This window comes from Ailuropoda melanoleuca, chromosome 5, assembly GCF_002007445.2.
Source record: "Ailuropoda melanoleuca isolate Jingjing chromosome 5, ASM200744v2, whole genome shotgun sequence".
Taxonomy (NCBI): Eukaryota; Metazoa; Chordata; class Mammalia; order Carnivora; family Ursidae; genus Ailuropoda; species Ailuropoda melanoleuca.
This window is the reverse complement of record NC_048222.1, coordinates 30,899,329-30,920,583: the sequence shown is the minus strand read 5'-3', so window position 1 is coordinate 30,920,583 and position 21,255 is coordinate 30,899,329. Positions and strand designations below refer to the sequence as shown.

The window sequence follows — 21,255 nt, the reverse complement described above, 5'->3', positions numbered from 1 at the left end:
GGGAGTCTGCTTCTCCCTCTCCCTCTCCCCCTTCACCCGCCTGTGCTCTCTTTCTCTTTCTCTCAAATAAATAAATAAAATCTTAAAAAAAAAAAACACACAAAAGATAAAAAACAAAAAGAAAAAAGAAAGCAAAATTCCATTTATAATCTTTTATTCTAAAAGAATAAAATATCTAGGAATAAATTTAACCATGAAGGTGAAAGATTTGTCCAATGAAAAGTATAAACCATTGCTGAAAGAAATTAAGAACTAATAAATGCAAAGACATCGGTATTCATGGATAGGAAAACGTAATACTGTTAAGATGTCAATAATACCCAAAGTGACCTAAAAATTCAACACAATCTCTATCAAAATTCCAATAGTCTTTTCCACAGAAATGGAAAAGTCGATCCTCAAATTCATATGGGATTACAAAAGACCCTGAAGAGCCAAAACCAAAACCAAAACAAAACACTTCACAATGAGAACAAAGGTGAAGGATTCATACTTCCTGAATTCAAAACTTACCACAGAGTTTCAGGAATCAAAACAGTGTGGAACTGCTATAAGGATAGATATACTGACCAATGGAATAGAATTAGCTTTTGACGGAAGTGCCAGGCCCATTCGGGGCGGAGAGAATAGTCTCTTCAACAAATGGTGCTGAGACCACTGGATTTCCACGTGCAAAAGAATAAAGCTGGACCTCCAACCTGACATCATGTACAAAAATTAACTTGAAATGGATCAAAGACCTAAATATAAGAGATAAACCCATACAATTCTTGGTAGAAAACACAGTAAATCTTCCCAACCTTGAATTTGGTAATACATTCTTAGATATGACATGAACAAAAGAAACAATAAATTGGAACTTTAAAAAATCAAAATCTTAGTACATAAAAGGACATTATCAAGAAAGTGACAGCAGCCCACAGAAGGGGAGAAAATATTTTCAAATCATGCATCTAATGAAGGTTTAATATCCAGAATATATAAAGACCTAAAAACTCAACAATAAAAAGACCACCCGATAAAAAATGGCTAATGGACTTGAACAGATATCCCTCCACAGAAGATACACAGATGGACAATAAACTCAGGAAAAGATGTTCAACATTATTGTTCATTAGGGAAATACAAATTAAAATCACAAAGAGGTACCACTTCGTACCTATGAGGACGGCTATAATTTTTTAAAAAGGGAGGAGGAGGAGGAGGGAGAAGTGGGCAAGGTGGAAGAGGACGGAATAAGTGTTGGTGAAGATGTGGAGAAATTGCTCATATCACTGGTGGGCAAAAATGATGCAACTGCTGTGGAAGACAGTCTGGTGGCTCCTCAAAAAGCTAAACACAGAATTACCACGTGACCCAACAATTCCACCCCCAGATTTACACCGCAAAGAACTGAAAGCAGAGACTCAAACAAATAACTGTATGCCAATGGTCACTGTAACATTAATCACAGCTGCCAAAGGTGGAAATAACCCACGTGTCAATGAACAGATGAGTCCAAGAACAAAATGTGGCATACACACACAACGGCCACAGCAACATAACGGAACATAACAGTTTTGGGTAACATGCTACGACACGGGTGAACCTTGAAAACATCATGGCTGAGGGAAATAATGAAGAAACAAAAGAACAAATATTGTGTGATTCCACTTATAAGAAATATCTAGAATAAGCAAATTCAGAAAGTAGAAGAGAGGAAACTGGAGGCTGTGGGAAAAGAAAAATGGGGGAGTTATTGTTCAATGGGTACAGGGTTTTGGTTTCAGGTGATGAAAATGTTTTGGAAATAAGATAGGGGTGATGGCCGCCCAACTTTGTGAATGTAATTAGTGCCAGTGGACTGTACATCTTAAGATGATTAAAATAGTAAATTTTGTAGGCATATTTTACCACAATAAGAAAAAGTTAAAATGGCACATTTTGTGAATACATTTTACCGCAGAGATATTTTTAATCAGTTCCTAAGTTTCACTAGCCACATTTTAAGTGCTCAATAGCCACATGTGGCTGGTGGCCACCAAACACCATAGTGTACAGTACAAATATAACACATCTGCAACACCACGGAAAATTCTATTAGATGGCGCTTATCTAGAAGCTAGAGCCACCCGTTCTAAATGCAAGCTGATTCATACAGGAGGAAAACAGGGAGAAAACTGCACTCAAAGAGCGCTCTGCTCTAGAGGTCGCCTCAGCATGCAGCTGCATTTAAAAATCATAAATAAGAGATAGCTGCATTCTTCTCTGGGCAAAGGAAGAATACGTGGGCCCAGCACATTCTCCAAAGGTTTTAAGAAGAGAAGTTCTAGAAATTAGAGGAACAGGCAACAAATAAAATAATGGAAAGAAACTGTGACCTGAGTCATAAATAACAGTTTTGGATCTATCTTCTCTAGGTTTTGGTTTCCTCACATCTATAAAAACAGGGGGTTCAATTAGAGGTTTTCTCACATCCGTCTAGGGCCCCAAGTAGATAAGTCCAAATTCTTAACTTTCTGATCTCATTGGTATATTAAAAAAAAAAAAAATGAGGGAAGACTGCCGAACTAAGTAATTTTTTAAGGATCAGCCTAAAAGATTAAAAATAAAAGTCAAACGGGTTAAACTCCAGTTGTGCTTAATACCTGCTACACACTAGAATCAACTGGGGACTTAAAAAATATGCCAGAGCCCATGCTTTGACCCCACACCAACTGAAGTTGAGTCTCTGGGGTGGTGCCCAGGCATTTGGAGTTTTTAAAAGCTCCCTAAAGTATTTTGATGAAAAATGAGAGTTAAGAACCACTATGCTAGACTATAAGCAATTGCACACTTCAGGCAAGGAAAAAAAATAGAATTCTAACACTTCCCTCTTCCCTTGTCAGGCCACCAAAACTACACCCAAACAGATGACAACTGACAAGGTGGGGGTTATGGTATATTACAAATACAAATCCTCTGAATTTGATTTTTACGATCCAGGCGAATATCTGTCTCAAAAAGAGCCAAGTAGAAAAGAAATGGTGTATTACTAAAATAAGAATTTTGAAATGAATTTTCATGTATTGAAAAAAAAAAAAAAGCCCATAGTAAAAAATCTAAATGCTAGGTTTTCTAGTTAAAGCTCATAGAAGGAAAAGAAGTAATCATAAAAAAGGAATACTTCTTACAGGCTGAAAGCTAGCACTCTTTTATTTTTTCGAGAGAGTATGTGCATGTGCAAGAGAGGGGAGGTGGGGGGCGGTGGGCAGAGGGAAAGGGAGAAAGAGAATCTCAAACAGGCTCCACGCCAACATAAAGACTGATGTGGGGCTCGATCTCACAAACCTGACAAAAACTGGAGCTGAGCTCAAGACTCAGAAGCTTAACTGACTGAGCCACCCAGATGCGCGTGAAAGTTAGCATTCTACAAGAGTCAGACACCAGGGAGTAAGCAGCTGTCTGTGAGATAAAACCACAGGGCACAGCTGCTTTGAAATCTTTCTACCAGTAGCCTGCCAAGGGGACCCACCTTTACTACTTGTTACAAAAGTTAAATAAAACAAAAAAATTAAACTTCAATGATTCAGAGGTAGACAACAGAGTGGGAAGGTAAAGGAAAAACCGTTTCCCAAAAGTCACTAATGAAGATGATGACTAATATTTCCTGGCAGGCTCTAAGAACTTTCCAGATACTAACTCACCTTGTGAGGTATATACCATTAACATTTTATGGTTAAGGAAACCAGGAGATAGAGGTTAGAAAATATGGTCTAAGTCACACAGCTGGGAGTAAAAGAGGTAGGATCTAAACCCAGGAAGTCTGATTCCAGAGTATGTGTTCTTGACTAGTACACCTGCTGTCTCTCTCTCTGCACCACTCTGGTTATCTACGTAGGCGTAAGTATCTGTGGCTGACTGAAGACAGACGGAGCTACAGATAATAAAGGAGACGAGGGGAAGAAGGGAATAGAGCAATGCATCAGGGTAGTATGCTCGGGAAGACAGGCTAAAGGATGGGACTCTGAGATACGTACCTGAGGAAAGGGGGAATTACAAATTTTCCCTAATTCTCTTAGCCTGAACTGTAATGTATATACCACATTTCTAAGATGCAGACATAAGGTGAATGAAGTAAAGGACAAAGGAGAAACACTAGGTATTTAAACTTAGAATCTTGGAATGAGGAGCAATAATAATAGGGAGATAGAGCTCTGTTATCAATGCAGAAATATTCAGAGGGAAATAAACAGCTTTGCCTGAGGGGCAGAAGTTTGTCAGTTCATTAGGGAAGTACATTTCCTCTAGCAGAAGATAGTTAGAACATGTCGATAGACAGTATGAACATCACAGTCACCACAGAAGTATATCCCAAACTGTAAGCAAGTAAACTGATGTTCTGGTTTATCAACTCAATGAGTTTGCTTAGGTGAGGGGCCGAAACCGCTTTTAGGTCTCTAAGCATGATAGAACACATTCATAGCATAACTGCAGCATCTTTAAAGCTCAACCAAACCCACTCCCCCAAGCTAGTCAGATGAATTTTACAAAAATCTTCAAACCTAATTCTAGACACATAAGTCAACATTCTTTCTCACCTGAACATTTTCCCCAAGTGAAAGAAATGGGAGTTCCAACAAACCACATTTTACTGATATTCCTAAACCATGAAATGGGCATGTAGCAGATAGGAAAGGACCTAAAATAAAAGGGCCATGATAAACTATAAACTACTAATAAATCTGGAAGTAAATTAAGGATTGGCTACACTCTAGGCTAAAAACAAAACTGTGCTGGGAAAAAAAAAAGGGCACATGTCAGGATGACCTTATCATTTCTTGTTTTTATTATTTGTTGTTAAACAACAAATATAAAGAGAGCCAGCAGGTCCATCATTACAGGGACCAAATACAATCTTTTTAACATGTAAACCAAACATAAAAGCTAAAGATACCCCTGATTTGTAAACGGGTACCTTGTGCTCATTCAGTGTTGTACCAGCAGACTAACCAGTCATTGAGATCTGGAGCTTCTCAGGTTGCAGAACTGCTGTGGGAAGACTAATATAATAAGGGACTCACTGCAAAAAAGATGAAATGTGAGAAATGTAAAGAGTTCTCCAGCTTATGAAGAATTTTTCCAACTCACACAATTAAATTGAAGCCTCTTTCTTGACAAGGCAAGATACTCAGCCAGAGGGCAGATCTCGTAACACACATCTGAACTATTTAAGCAAGTAACTGAGAGCCTTCCCTAGAGATAGATAAAAGCAATATACTTCCGTGGACACTGGAATACAAGAAACAAGAATCCAAAACTTTTCAAAGGATACGGTCTGTACCAGGAAACAACGTTCTTCCAGTCAACAGCTCGGCCATTATGCATCCCACTGACCAAATATCAACTGGCAAAATTAAAGAGAAAAGGGCATATGATATCACTGTTATCATACTTGACCACAAATGGAACTATAACTAGAGGTGAAATACTCAAATTAATATATAATACATTCAAGGTTCAACAATCATACTCTTCTTTATAGAAGTAAGCTTATTAAGACATTTACCTGACTAAAGGGCTTCTTAGGTAGGACGTCAAAACATAGTTAAGGCAAGAGAAACAAGCTGCTCACAAAGGGGCAGAGATTCTTACTGGTAGGAATGGTAGATTCTCCAAAGTAATGTTGAGAGGTTAAAATTGAATCCATTGTCTCCAGGTAGGAGTACTCACAGAATATGTTGGAAATCTAAATAAGTAAAAACCCAACTGCTAAATCACAAAGTTGGAAAGCTGTGTAAAAAACCCCACTTTCTATCTGAATACCTGAAATATTTCCTGTAGACTTTAAAAGGATCACTGAGGGGGGGAAAAGATGTTTCCTCCCACTCCCATCACCTCCACTTCTGAGAATCCCAAATACACCCAACGTCATGACTAATAAGGTGCTAAATAACCAATAAAAGCAATACCTGTCTGGTTGTAATGCATCCAGTTCAGCATGATCTCAGGAGCCCTGTACCACCTGGTGGCCACATAGCCTGTCATTTCATCATCTGTATGTCGGGCCAGTCCAAAATCCAAGATCTAAGGGAGAGAAGAGAAATCAGGCACTGGAACAGTCAAAGCCCCTAAGACTTATAAAGCAGGAGGGGAAAAAACTAATGCCTTAGAAAAAGGAAGAACAATATAGTACTTTCATAAACATACTTCCTAGTCCATGCTTAGAATGTATGATAAACGCAGCAAAAACTTTAAAAAAAAAAATTACAAAAAGTGCTACTCCTAGGGATTTACCCCAAGAGAAATAAAAACATCCACCCACCCAAAGGCTTGAATATGAATATTCATAGCAGCTGTTCACAGCCCCAAACTAGAATTAAAGCAAATGTCTATCAACAGGTAGATGGATAAACAAATTGTGGCATATTCATAAAATGAATACTACTCAGCAATAAAAAGGAATGAACTACGATACAACACAAATTTCAAAATATTATACTAAGCATAAGTTAGACACACACACACAAATACTGTAGGATTCCATTTATATGAAATTCCAGAAAAAATAAATCTATTCTAAGTGTCAACGAGAACATCAGTGGTTGTCAGAAGCCAGAATTAGGGGTAGTGGAAGGGTGGGGGCGGAGGACTGGCTAGGAAGGAGCACAAGGCAACTTTCTGAAGTGATAAACTGTTCTTTATTTTAATTGTGTTGGTGGTTAAATGGATATAAAAATTTTGCCAAGCATACACTTAAAATGATGCATTTTATTATATTTAATTATGTTTAAAGATTAAGAAGAAGAAAACACATTCCAGAGCTGCTGGCTCTCTATCGACTACCTATATTCTATTTGAATTATTTTGAATGAGTGGCTTCTGCCATTTTTCTCTTAGGAAACTAATCTAGTAATTATTTCTTCAGGATTGCTTACGTGATATTCAGATTATACTTTCCCTTTATTATAACTTATAAATTAAATTTCTTACTTAACTTTATTTTATTTTATTTTTTTATGATTTTTTATTATATTATGTTAGTCACCATACAGTACATCCCCGGTTTCCGATGTAAAGTTCGATGATTCATTAGTTGCATATAACACCCAGTGCACCATGCAATACGTGCCCTCCTTACTACCCATCACCGGTCTATCCCAATCCCCCACCCCCCTCCCCTCTGAGGCCCTCAGTTTGTTTCTCATAGTAACTTTATTTTAAAATGATACCATCTTCAATGTCCTGTAAACTAAAACTTACGAAGTCTGTGGTTCAAATTTCAAAATCTGATATTCCTAAGGACGGTATGAGTTTTCAGATAAAAAGTTCCATTACTGGAACTGTTTCATTACTCTGCCTGGTTAGTCAAACATAAAATTACACATTGAAACAAACAATTACCAGTGTCTCTTCATCTCACCTTCAGCTCACAGTCTTCATTCACAGCTAGATTACTAGGTTTTAGGTCCTAGGAAGCAAGTACAGAGAGGACATGATCAACATCATGATACACGGTAGGTTTTCTCCCTACAGGTAATGACGAAGATCAAACATGAAGGTAAGACTTTATCCAGCTATCAGTGACCTCCAACTATAGTCACAGCTAGTCCTAATTAGCCTTAAAAAACTAAAAACTACACATCTTCTTTCTTTAACCAGTTTAAACCTACAGCAAAGTTAGAATCAATCAATAGTTCCATCGCTAAAGTAAGTTTCGATTAGGATTTTGGCTGAATGCCAGTCCTCTCCACTTCAGTACCCCCTCCTCCCCAAATAATTTAATCAAAATCACAATACATTACCCTGTGAATTATGTCAGCTGAATGTATATACTGTGAAAGAGAAAAGTCAGTTAATCAAAAAGTCATCTCCAAACTCTTACAGTCATATGACATAGTTGAAGTATATTTTCATGAACCAATAAGAACTGCTAGTATTAAATAATGGGATCAGAAATGAGAACAAGTAATTAACAGTAATCTGTTCATTTATACATATCTACAATGACTTCTATACCATCAACTCTACTGATAGAGTTGAGGCATGAGTTAAACAGAGCTTTCAACCTGTTTTCTGGTGGGTGTTGTGGAGCTCAATAAGGACTCAAAGCTGCTAAATGTCAAAGGTGGCTTAATTTTAAAACATTACTTACCTGCCCCTCCCACAAATAAATTAGGCTCCTTGAAGAGGTTTTTCAAGTTTCAACATGACATTGACCAGATATTAGATTATATCAAGAAATTATTACTACTCTTTAGATGTAAGAATGAAGTCCTGAGCTCCTGGACATACATACTGAAATATCTATGGGTGGAATGACAATATGTCTGGACCTGCCTTAAAATAATCCAGGGATTGAGGGATACAAAAGAAACAAGATTTGCCATACGTTGGTAACTGTGGTCACTGGGTAAACATAGGGGTTCACTACACTGATGTACTTGTGATTTTGTGAGTGTTTGAAATTTTCCATAAGAAAAGTTTTCTTTCCCCCCTCCCTTTTCTTAAGCCTTGGAATGGAGAAAGGAAGAACATACCTTGAGACCTCGGAGAATCTGGTAGATGAGGAACTGAACATGGTCATCTGTAAGCTTCTGACATTTCACAATGTTGTTCAGATCTGCTCCCATGAGATGGGTCACCAGATACCTAGAAATTAATGGAGAGTTACACAACAATCCAGAACCCCTATGAAAGCTGTTATCTTCATAAGACTTCTAAAAGTTTTTAAGAAGAGGCCACTCCTAAATGGCAACCTACTGAATAGAAGATATTTGCAAACGACATTATCTGATAAAGGGTTAGTATCCAAAATATATAAACGGATATAAGTCAATACCCAAAAACCAAATAATCCAATTAAGAAATGCGCAGAAGACATGAACTGACATTTCTCCAAAGAAGACATACAGACAGCCAACAGACACATGAAAAGATGCTCAATGTCACTTATCATCAAGGAAATGTAAACCAAAACTACAATGAGATATCACCTCACACTGTCAGAATGGCTACAATTAAAAACACAAGAAACAACCAGTGCTGGTGAGGATGTGGAGAAAAAGTAGCCCTCTTGCACTGTTGGTGGGAATGCAAAATGGTGCAGCTGCTGTGGAAAATGGTATGGAGGTTTCTCAAAAAACTGAAAATACAACTACTCTACAATCCAGTAATTTTGTATTACCCCAAAATACAAAAGCACTAATTCAAAGGGATACATGCACCCCTATGTTTACTGTGGCACTATTTACAATAGCCAAACTATGGAAGCAGGCGAAGTGTCCATCGATAGATGAATGGATGAAGATGTAGTGTGTGTGTGTGTGTGTGTGTGTGTGTGTGTGTGTAATGGAATATTACTCAGCCATAAAAAAGAATGAAATCTTGCCATTTGCAACAGCATGGATGGAGACAGAGAGTATAATGTTAAGCGACATAAGTCAGTCAAAGACAAATACTACATGATCTCATTCATATGTAGAACATAAGAAAGAAAACAAATGAACAAAGGGGGGGGGCAGAAAGAGAGAGACAAACCAAGAAACAGACTCTTACCTACAGAGAACTAATCTATACAAACCAGACAAGAGGTGGGTGGAATGATGGGTGAAATAGGTGATGGGGATTAAAAAGTACAGCTATCATGATGAATAAAATAAAATAAAATAAAATAAAATAAAATAAAATAAAATAAAATAAAATAAGTCACCCAGTAAGTGCCACAGTGATAGCTAAAAACTTAATAACTACTCATGGGGGGCTCATTTTAACACCCCTATCCTAACTTTACCACCTACCATCTATTTTTCTAAAAATTTCTATACTCGTTCCTACTTCATATTAGTTTTTTATCTAAAAAGAAAGGAAAGAAAAAAGCAAAGATGAAAATTAGAATGATATATGTGTTAGTATCCATTTTTTTAAAAATGTGTCGTTGCATGAGAAATATGCAGGGCTACTAAATGCACTGCTGTAATAAAGTATCTTGGATTTTTAAATCTATCATATTTCCACCTCATTATAAACCAAGTTGTAGACTTTAAAATCGTTATCTTTAAATTTTCAAATTATAATTCTCCTTTTTTTAGGATTCACTGGCAAAAGGATATTGCTCACTGACAATATTTCTGCATTTACTTTAAAGGAAGGAAGAACATTATCTATAAGCAAGACAGAGCATTCCAGAACCTCTCCTCACAGGTGTGGTGCTGGTTATTAATCCTACATGGTGAGATTAGGGAACAATTACATTCAAGTCCAACAGGTTCACCATGGATATTCTAGATGCAATGCCTTACCCACTCATTACTGTATTACATAGCCATGGGAACATAAAAACCAGATCAGCACTAAAAAGGCTGAATTTTTAAAAAGCAGGTTAGGTTTTATCTACCATGTAAGAATCACTACTCATTCCTGAGGCTGAATAATAATGTATACCAGCTGAGCTATAAAGAATGCTGATTTCATTTCATTTCTATTTTTATTTTTTATATAAATTGGAGGGAAAGAAACCAGGCTAGTAAATTTAAATCTACTATTAATGTATTGTATAAATAAATATGTGTAGACTTCTCTACACACACACACACACACACACACACACACACACACACTTTATTATTATTTAAATTTCCTCAAAAAGGAATTGAATTTTTTTCTGTTTCATAATTTCCCTGTTGGGATGATACGGTCAGTTCCCAATTTCACAAAGATCAACAGAACTTAGCCTAGATGTAAAATTAAGGTTTTAGCATTTCATACTTTTAAAGCTTGCACAATTCAACTGCCTTGAGGAAAGGGCAGACTCTAAATGTAGCTTAAAGAAAAAACTGGACTTTCTGAAATGTTTCATGGAGGTAATTCTCTTGTAAGAGATGTTTCAAGCTGAACACAACATAACCAGAGGCAGTCAGTGCGTATTCTGTGCCAAGCACTATTTATGATGCCTGTGTCTCATGGTCTCTTCCCGACAACTCTGTAAGGTTAAGTCCCATTAGTGCTCCCATTGCACTGATGAGGAAACAAGAGACAGAACAAGGATATGTAACCTGCTCAAGTTTTAGAGTGGTAATGTCAGGGGTTGACTCGAAAACTGTCTGCTCTCAGGACCATGCATGATCTTAATCACAGCACACATTGCCTCCAAATTCTTCCAGGTGACTTCAAATTTAAGTCAAGAGAATGATCTTTTTAAAAAAAAGTTTTGTAAGTATCACAATAATCTGGGAAGCAGTATCTCCAGATAATTTCCGTAGTAATTCTCAATACTTACTATCAAAGTTAATCTTTAACGAAAGAAGAAAGCTGGCAAAAACCTAGCAATATTCCATTAATCACAGTCACTGAAGTTTTTAACACCAAATGACACATAATCTGACAAATAAGAGAATGTTGCCAATAACTGGTTAATGTTTTGAAATCAGAACTTCTCCCAGAAGATCTAGTATAATGGTTGCCATATCCATATCAATTATGACAAATTGCAAAGCTCAGGTTGAGGAAGAGAGAATCCGATTTCTACTTTATAAGTGTGTTTTGCAAACAATTACATTTTATGACTTTGGATAGCACAAGGATTATTCTCTCAACTTTAAAAAATAATTTTAAAGAGAAAAGGTAAAGAAATTGTTCTAGATGATTCCACTTAGAATTTATTAATCTGTCTTGAAATAAAACCTAAAAATCTTAACTAATAGGTCTGTGCTAGTTTACAAACATGTTAAGCAGTATTACCAATGCAACCATAGTAACTTCAAGTATAACTACCGTGTTTAAATGGTTACCAGTAGGGGCGCCTGGGTAGCTCAGCATCTGCCTTCAGTTCAGGTCATGATCCTGGGGTCCTGGGATCAAGCTGTGTCAACCTGTGTCAGGCTCCCTGATGAGCAGGGAGCCTGCTTTTCCCTTTCTCCCCACCCCTCAACTCGTGCTCTCTTGCTATTTCTCTCTCTTTCAAACAAATAAATAAAATCTTAAAAAAAATAAAATAAATGGTTACCCATGACTTAAAGCCTACACAGCCAGAAGACCACTGACCACACAGTCTGAGAAAGAAAGAGCATGCTTTTAATTAGAATATTCCACCACTGTCCCCATCAGAAACCACATCCATTTTATCACTAAAATTTCCAGACAGAGGGTAAGACTGTCAAAACATGATGTAAGGATATAAGATTAATCGGTCGAAATGGTAGTAACTGTCAAGCATTGCTGCCAGGCTACAATGAAGTAAACTGAAAAGCATTATTCATGGCCGAAGTGTCTTGCAGGAACTAACCTAATGACTGTATGCCGTTTCCACGACTCCCAAAGACCAATCTGCAACCACCAATTGTCAAATTTCAACTCATCACATATAGAAAGGGCTCCAAAAATAAATCTTCCAACAGTGGACAAAAGCAAGCATCACACAAAGTTACTGAATGTTTATGGAAGTAGTATGAACTTTTAAACAGTGAACAAGGGAGTGAGAGGAAAATACAGATGAGCACATTTTAAATAAGTCAATTCCAAAAGGAGCATTCACTGATAACCACGTAATTCCTACAGCATTTGTCTCTGGAAAGCTATTTAATTACATTTTAGTAAAGACATAACTACTATTGTCAGTGTTCTTAACACCTCAAATAAATCAACGGAGGTTTGACTTAAGAACAGCTGGAATGCTATCTAGCTCTCCCGTCTTTTTTTTTCCTCCTTGTTTATCTTTAAGCTAGAAAGGAAAATCAAACGTAGAACAATTATGATGGACTTTTCGAAGGAACAGGTACCACAGATTTGGGGCCCAAGTCTAGTCAGGATTCTACAATACCTAGTTTCTTCAACCCGAGCTGGACAAAGAAATATACTGAAAGTTTTCTTCCAGAAAAGGAACATTTGACAATATAAAAAAACATTTATTTTGGGGTAAGAGAGAGATTTTCCCAAATAACAAGATGAGTTACAGCTACACTATTTCAATAATTTATAATTCAGCCAGTCACAAAGAATGAGGCCTATATAACCATTTTTCTCTTTAAATGAGAAGCTGAGGCACAAGTGTAGTGGAAAAAATATGATAAATCTTAAAAATTCAAATGACAAGTTCCTTTTGGTTAGAGAGTGAGACAAGGATACCACACGAGCTCAGACTGTGCAATCTGTGAAGACAGTGATAAAGTGACTGCTTCACAGATGAAGACAGACTTACAAGGGACCCCCCCCTGCCCCCAGTGTGTGAGAGGGAAAGGAAAGAATGTATTTTAGCATAATATGCAGTTGCATTTACACCTAAAGAAGGGCTGTCAAAATGAATATTTGAGCAGTTCCCCATGGTAACTTTAAGTCTACATTTCAGCTCCGTGTCCTCAACACCCTTTATCTGCAGCTCAAAGGCACACAGCATCTGCCAGCCATGCCCACAAATTCCTGAGGTCCCAGCTGAGGGCCTCTGCCTCTGAGCTTGACAGTGGTTAACCATATCCAGAAGGCTCTGGAAGAGGTCTGCTGGGCAGCAGGACTGCTGCTGCTGCTAAGAGGCCTCTTGTTGGACTGGAGACCAGGAGCCAAAATAATGTCCAGAAGCAAAAATCCACTGGTGCGTCAGCCAAGCAGGATGCTTGGCCTGTCAGCTTCATCCTTCCCCCTCTGAGCTATTCTGAGGACCTCCCACCACAGCTGCAGGCCACTAGAGCAGAGAGATAATGTAGGACAAAATGACCACGCTTATGATGGCAAAGAACATCAGGATGAAAATATCCAGCATTATGGAGTCCTTAGCCAAGGAGGCCTCTGGATTCCAGGCAAATGTGAGCTGTGAGCACAGAGGCTGCAGCTAGTGGAGAGAAATGGCTCCTTATTCTCCCTTCCCTACTCCCATCTTTAAAAATGAATTAAGTAGGGGCACCTGGGTGGCACAGTCAGTTAAGCCTTGGACTCTTGGTTTTGGCTTAGGTCGTGATCTCAGGGTCGTGAGATGGAGCCCTGCATCAGGCTCCACACTCAGCAGGGAAGGGAGTCTGCTTGAAATTCTCTCTCTCTTCCCCTCTCCTTCTGTCCCTCCCCCCCCCAAATAAATAAATAGTTAAATAAAAATGAGTTAAGTAAGTAGGACCTTATTACTTTAAAGGCTGAAAAGACTATTACATGGTCTGACACAAATCTCATTTTTCACTTTTCTTGTGAAGATGGTCTCCTTTAAATTTATTCAAACTTAAGGAGCACAAATTACCATTTTCACTTTCTACCCTACGAGCAAAAACGCAGAACTCTATAATAAATGGTTTTCAGTACTCTAGACAGCGCCCATTCTAGAACTTCATTTATTAAGCACTTCTTGGACAACACCCAATTGTCAAGAGCCCTCCCCTACCACCTTTCTTTTTAAAGCATTATATGAACAGAAAAAAAACCTATGTAGAAAAAAAAGCCTCTTTTCTATCTATAGATTGACATGTTTACTACTGTCGGCCCTATTTGATAAAGCAATTACCAAAAAAAAAAGCAGAAAACATTTCCGTATTTAAACAAAGTATTTAAAATAATCACAGAGATTGACACTTTGTAACCACAAGGCTCTGAAATACATCAAGTGATCCTTGGGACTTGTTCCAGTCTATTTGCAACACAGCAGAAGAGTAATTCTTTAAAAGTAAAAATCAGATCATGTCACTTTTCTCCTCAAAAGCCTTCCCTTTTCATTTAGAAGAAAGATAAAAACCCCTTCAATGGCCACTAAAGCCTTACGTAATCCAGTACCCTGTCCTCAGTTATCTCTCTGCCCTCATCGTCCACTTCTCTCTGCTGTTCACATTCAGCTCCACACTGGCCTCCATGCTCCAGGCACACAGGCCCCTTGCTGCAATTCCAATTCAGCATGGGGTCTTCCACCCCAGAACTTTTGCAGCGGCTGTTCCTTCTGGTTGGAATGCTTTTCCCCCAGATATCCATGGGTCTAATTCCTCTCCTCCTTCAAATGTTTGCTCCAAAATTCCCCTTCTCAATGAGGTCTATCCTTGGCCACCCATTTAAAACTGCACCTCGCCCCCTACCCTCACACTCCTAACTCCTCTTCCCTACTCTACCTTTTCTTTTTGTCCACAGCATTATTGCCTAATATACTATCAAATTTTTTGTATGCTCGCTGTTTATTGTTACCTATCTGTACAATGCTCAAGGAGGACAAAATACTTTTTGTTCCCGTAGCATCTAAAGGAACTAGAACAGTGCCTGGTAGAAGGTAAGCACTCAATTACTACTGAATAGAATCAAATGGCCCAGGACAATGCATATAGATATACTAGTAAGACCAAGCAAGATACATCTTATTGAAATACTCCTGCCAAAGATCTTCTGGTCAGCAGACCAGATGGTTGTAATGTAAGGAGTGAAAGCACCATTTAGCAGCCAAGTAGACAGCTTAGCCAGCTTATTGCACAACAAAATAGTCTCCTCATTTGAAGCAAAGACTACTGAGAGGTGCCCTCTACATGACCCACATCGACCAAACTATACTCCTTAGACTCCATATGGTAGAATATTGAGTCTAGTTATACCTTATATATCCTGTTACAGGATAAAAACAAAAAAAGCTAGTCAAAGGAGAATGCACTGAGCAAACTACAGGAAAACTAGACCATCAACCAGTTATAAACAAGATAGCACAAGGATATTTCTTCTATCACTCCACCAACAAATATTAACCACTGAGCACTGGGGATGCAATGATAAAAAGGATGAGAGGAAGGCATATATAAACATAAAATAATAATAGAGCATGATTAGAACTATAAAGGGAACACCAATGTGCTAGAGGGCCCCAACCCAGACTTAGGAAGGAGTTAATGAGGGAAAGATTGAAGGATCCAAACTCTAATCTACCCTGAAACTTCTCTATGTTTTGAAACCAGTTCATCTGAGAAAAAGGGGGCATCTTATTGACATGTCAGACAAAACTCGGAGGTATTTTCTTAAAGGATGTGTAATTTATTCAGTTTTCAAGTGTGAGTCAGTGAAGGCATCTACAAGGAGCTTCACCTCCTTCATCTTTCTCCCAGACTGATTCTCTTGTATTACCTATCTTGGACATTCAGCCTATTTTCAAAGAATGAAAGTATGTCTGTAAGTCCAAACAATGAGGCTGGGTATTTCTTTCACAGTCATGGAGGAAAGCATTATTTCCAAGTAGATAATGTTTATTTGCTAAATCAGGAAAACAATTCTTCTCTGCTACAAAAGTCAATCAATCAGAATTTACCTACAGTTTTTATCCAAATACAAAAGAAAAATCAATGGTTATCTAACTACTCCTTTAACATTCTCCATTAAATGCAAATCTCTTTTTCTGTACAATTTACATGTTTTATTTCTTTGACTACCTGGAATAAATTTCAACCTCTACACCCATCCATATTTATCTGTTTCTTCAGATAGTTATTACCTTCTTCCTCCACTAAGTTTCTCTCATATTCTGATATCACTTTAACACCCTGTATGTTGCTTCCACATTACAAATTTGACTTGGTCGTTTAGCTGTTTTAGGCAAACATTTATGCTTCATCTCATTAATAACAGGCACCACATGCAACTGGAAGGCCTTTAGTTTTGATATCTTACACAGAACTGATCACAGTATTTACCCAATAAGAAGGGTTACCAGACTTTTAAATAATAATTATAGCCCTGGATCAAGAAAAATGTGATCAGAAATAGATTTAGAACCAAAAGACCTGAGATGCGTGCAATTTCGTAGGTGGTATTACAGAGTTCAGTTCATCTCTCTCAAGCGCAATTTCCTCATCTGAAATCTCTAAGCACTAAAGATTCAACAAGGAAGGAAACAAACTCCCCACTCTACCACAGCATAGAAGCCAGAGAGAGAAAAGACACAGTAACAAACACAGGATGGTAAACCGTGCTAAGAACAAAGTGGAGTTAGGAGCAGACCTGATAGTGGAGGCAGGTTGCAGCTATGGTGGTGAGGGGGAAAGAGCTCCTAGTGAAGAGACCTTTGAGGAGGGTCCTGAAAGAAACGAAGAAGCCAGTCATGTGGATATGTGGGGAGAGTGTTCAGGCCCACGTTAGAAACCAGGGCGAAGGTCCTACTGAGAATGTGGATGTCTGTACTCAAGGAAGAACAGAGGCCAGAGTGGCTGGAATGCAGAGAGTGAATGGAAAAAATATAGACGGGGTCAGAGAGTACACAGGAACAAATCATGGATCCTTCAGAACTGACCACACTGTCTTTTGTTTGATTATTTAAAATTTTCTTCTCTTGAGCGCTTGGGTGGCTCAGTCGGTTAAGCAGCTGCTTTTGGCTCAGGTCATGATCCCAGGGTCCTGGGATAGAGTCCTGCATCGGGAATCCCTGCTCAGCAGGGAGCCTGCCTCTCCCTCTGCCTGTGCTCCCCCCACTTGTACTCTCTTTCTCGGTCAAACAAATAAAATCTTTTAAAAAATTTAAATTTAAAATAAAATTAAAAAAAAATTTTCTTCTCTTCTATTAGGAGTCTCAACTCTGTCATCAGGGATCATGTTTATCTTATTTACTGTTACATTCCCCAGAGACTAGTCCTGTGCCTAGTACAGGTTGTGTATTCAAATACCCAAACATTGGGCACCCAAAAGCCAAAACACTGAATGAAATCAGGTTAAATGTAAATCCAGAAACTCCCTTTGCCTATTCGGTATGCCCAGCAGCTTTTACATTGACATAAAAGGCTACAGTGATTGTTTAAACAATCATTTTTATCAAATGTAACTCTGAACTAGGTGATAATCTGCCCACTGGTCTTCATGAAAACAATGGCGACTGACCAACCCTGTTGTAAGGTCCTCTGCTAGATCATAGAAGAATCCACAACTTTACTTCCATTTCTGTCTTCAAGAACTAAGGAGAGGTAAGGAACTCAGGTATGAGAAACCTGCAATGTCAAGTTGTAAAAAAATGGAAAAAGCGGTAAATAGTAGGGACAGACTGCCTTCCACTTAGATGACAATTCAGTTTTCCTGACATTTGAGGAAATAGTTCCACTAAGTCCAAAAACTCTTCACTGCCTCCTAAGCTTGGTTAGAGAACCTCTATAACCAAGAAAAGGCAAGAGTGCTGCACAAAGGTGCAGCTTACTCTAGGGGTTAGGTTCTAAGACTAGCCATTTAAAATTTTTTGACTTCTACTGGTAACTAAATATTTGCAGCATGCATATGCATATATATGCCACCTCCTGCCAAATATTGCCATTTAGAAGCCAACAGAAATGTCCAAATGATTTCCAATCATTTAAAATGTCTAGTTATATCTCTACAAAATTTTGCTGTCTGTGCAACCACATCACACAGCAGTCAAGAACAACCTGATATATTCATCTTTTAATTTCACATTTTCCAAACAATATCGGTTAGATCCAGTAACTGCACATTATTCCTAATGATCAAAACTCACTACCTATTGTTCCTTTCTTAAAAGTACCGTCTTATAAATGAAGTATGCAGAATGCCTATTAACCAAGAAGTTAAAAATCCAGTAAAAATTTGAATTGTATGATAAATGAAAAGTGCTAACTGAAACATAAAGGCACAAATACACACAACACATAATTAAGTTACTGTAAATATGAAAACTAGATATTTTATTAATTAGCATGAAAAGTTCATGTTCAAAATTATAGCCTAGCCTGCTCCAAAACTGGCAGCCTGTAGAACTACTCTAGCCTTCAGCGTGTTTGATTTGGCCAGAATAGTAGGTTTTTTGTTTGCTTGCTTGTTTTGTTTTAATGTCAATTTGAGTGCTTTTAGGAAGTACAAGTATTCTGTTTTACCACAGATCCTACTATTTCCAGTTGTATAATACTGAGCCTCATTTACGTTATTTGTCTGACCCTAAAGGTATTTAAATTTGCAAACCTTGCAATTGTAGGTGTAGAAGTTTGGCCTCTTATGCAAATTCTGAAATGACTTTGGAAAACACTGAAATAACCACAGTCCTGATAAGCACTAATTTTTTTCAGTGATACAAACATCATAGAAAAATAAACAATGAAACATTTTCTTAAGGCAACCTTAGGTTTACCATTCTATTTTCAGAGATCCTCTAGTATTAAAAACACTTCAGGGGTGCCTGGGTGGCTTGGTAGGTTGAGCGTCTGACTCTTGATTTTGGCTCAGGTCATGATCTTGGGGCCGTGGGATCTAGCCCCCATCAGACTCCCGGCTCTGCACTCAGTGGCAGAGTCTGCTTGAGATTCTCCCTCTTTCTCTGCCCCTCCCCCTCCTCACGTGCTCGCTCTCTCTCTCTAAAATAAATAAATGAAATCTTAAAAACAAAACACTTCAGAAGTCCACCACCCCAGCTTTCATCATTTGCCTACCAGGTTTGATTAGAGAACCAGTGGGCCCACAGAAGCAAAGTGACTTGTCCAGGTCATACAGCCAAGTAACTTGGTTACGAAAGTGTTCTTGAGTTTACTTCCTTCCCCAGTAAGATTCTGATTTCGTCAAGGGGAAAGATTAGTGTTTCCCATTATTTGGAGACTTTTTCTAACACTCCACTCAGCAAGCATTCAACAAGTGGTATTGAGATTTGCTCCCAAGAAATGAACTCAGTTCTTGTTTATAAATAATCAGAACCCAACTCACACAATGTTCGATGACTATTATATCTCAATAAAGCTGAAAAGAAAGAAAGAAAGAGCCAGAACTCAGCTAAATTCAAGTAGAGAGAACAGATTCCTACTCAGCAGTGACAGTATTTGTTGAATGAATGAAGAAATAAATGCAACTTTAGTTCAGTGGGTATGCTTGTAATCAGTGGCCTTCAAATGGATAAAGGAGCCAATGGTACAACAATGGATAAAACCTCACCTTTCAAATAGACACTAGCCTTAAATAAGATCTTTTCACATGGGAAAAAACAGGTTCATAATCCAATTCCATAATGCCTGATTAAGCCAAAATACAGCATTTTCCCAGGTCAGCAAATCACCAAATCCTTTGTTAAATAATAAATCCACCCTCATGATACCTAAAATTTTAGGGTATAGCTCAGACCTGATTCAAATGTTTTCCAGAGTAATTCACAAACACATTACTTCAGCATTTCTTCCACATCTAGGCAGAATATCAAAACTCACCACACTTAGAGCAGTGAAAATTCTCTGTATAATCTTAAATGTTAATATGTCATTATGCGTTTGTCCAAATCCACAGATTTACAGCACCAAGAGTGAACCCTAAGGTAAACTACGGACTTTGGGTGATCATGATGTGTCACTACAGGTTATCTTCGGTTAGAAAAAAGAAAAAAAAAGGTACCATGCTGGTGAGTGATGTTGACAATGGGGGAAGCTACGCACGTGCGTGGGGAGGGGGGCAGGGGCATATTTGGGAAATCTCTGTACCTCCCTCTAAATTTTGTTATAAAGTTAAAGATGTTCTAAACTTATTCTTTAAAAAAAAAATTTTAACGGGGAAAAAAAAACACATCATTCTGCAATATTCTTTTCCAAGTACAGCCTAACAGCAGGGCTCAACAATTTGCAACACATGTGCCCTTGCCTGGGTAGCATCCAATAACCTTTGGAAGCCTCCACATTCCAGTGCCAAGCAGGGCTGCAGTTTCTTAGTTATTGCCTATTTTTCCCTTTGTTTCTTTTTTTCTTTTTTTAAGACTTTATTTGAGAGAGAGAGCAGGCGAGCGCGGGAGCATGAGCAAGGGGGAGGGACAGAGGGAGAAGCACTCACAGCTGAGCAGGGAGCCTGACAAGGGGCTCAATTTCAGGATCCCTGGGATCACAACCTGAGCCAAAGGCAGATGCTTAACCGACTGAGCCAGCCAGGTGCCCACCCTTTGCTTGTTTCTTAAACTTTCATTAGCAGGATCAAGGTTAACGTGGGTGGAAATTCTCATACCTGGACCAGATTCTTCACTTTCATCTTCTATTCTTAGCCATATCATCTTCCAACTAAGTTCACATGGTGGGAAAAAATTTCTGCTACCTTTCCTGCTTCTTTTTACATTTCACGTTCTACATTTCTTTTTCATTTTTTTCTTTCACCCTTTCATTAGACAGAACACACAAGCTCAAACATATCCCCCTGCTTGTTCTTTGGGAAAGGAGCAAATGATGCTTGCAGTCAGCCTAGGATAAATAAAGTAGGAGAAATTGAACACAGGATAAGGGTGGGGAGAAAATAAGTTCAGCCCTGGGGACAACGGGGAGTAGAGGTTAAGAAGCAGCCATGATCTGAAATTCAAATCAAAACCACACTGAGATACCACCTTACGCCAGTTAGAATGGCAAAGACAGACAAGGCAAG

The 21,255-nt window shown here is 38.2% G+C and overlaps 1 protein-coding gene across 10 annotated transcripts in view; it reads right to left on the bottom strand.

The window, feature by feature from the left end:
• The window catches only part of MAPK14 (mitogen-activated protein kinase 14), a 70,048-nt gene that overhangs the window by 19,884 nt on the left and 28,909 nt on the right, over positions 1 to 21,255 (bottom strand). For 7 of the 10 annotated variants that reach the window (XR_004625458.1, XR_004625457.1, XM_034660624.1 and 4 more), the window contains exons 4-9: positions 8,499 to 8,610; positions 7,764 to 7,793; positions 7,382 to 7,429; positions 5,931 to 6,045; positions 5,294 to 5,365; positions 3,666 to 3,687 (exon numbers count right to left, since the gene is read on the bottom strand). Coding sequence is in view for 8 of the 10 variants with exons in the window: in XM_034660624.1 (XP_034516515.1) it covers positions 3,666 to 3,687; positions 5,294 to 5,365; positions 5,931 to 6,045; positions 7,382 to 7,429; positions 7,764 to 7,793; positions 8,499 to 8,610 (399 nt within the window). In the remaining 2 variants the exon portion in view is untranslated. The remainder of the gene's footprint in view (positions 1 to 3,665; positions 3,688 to 5,293; positions 5,366 to 5,930; positions 6,046 to 7,381; positions 7,430 to 7,763; positions 7,794 to 8,498; positions 8,611 to 21,255) is intronic. The other 3 variants (XM_011218521.2, XM_011218520.2, XM_002914295.3) reach the window with 1 other exon arrangement.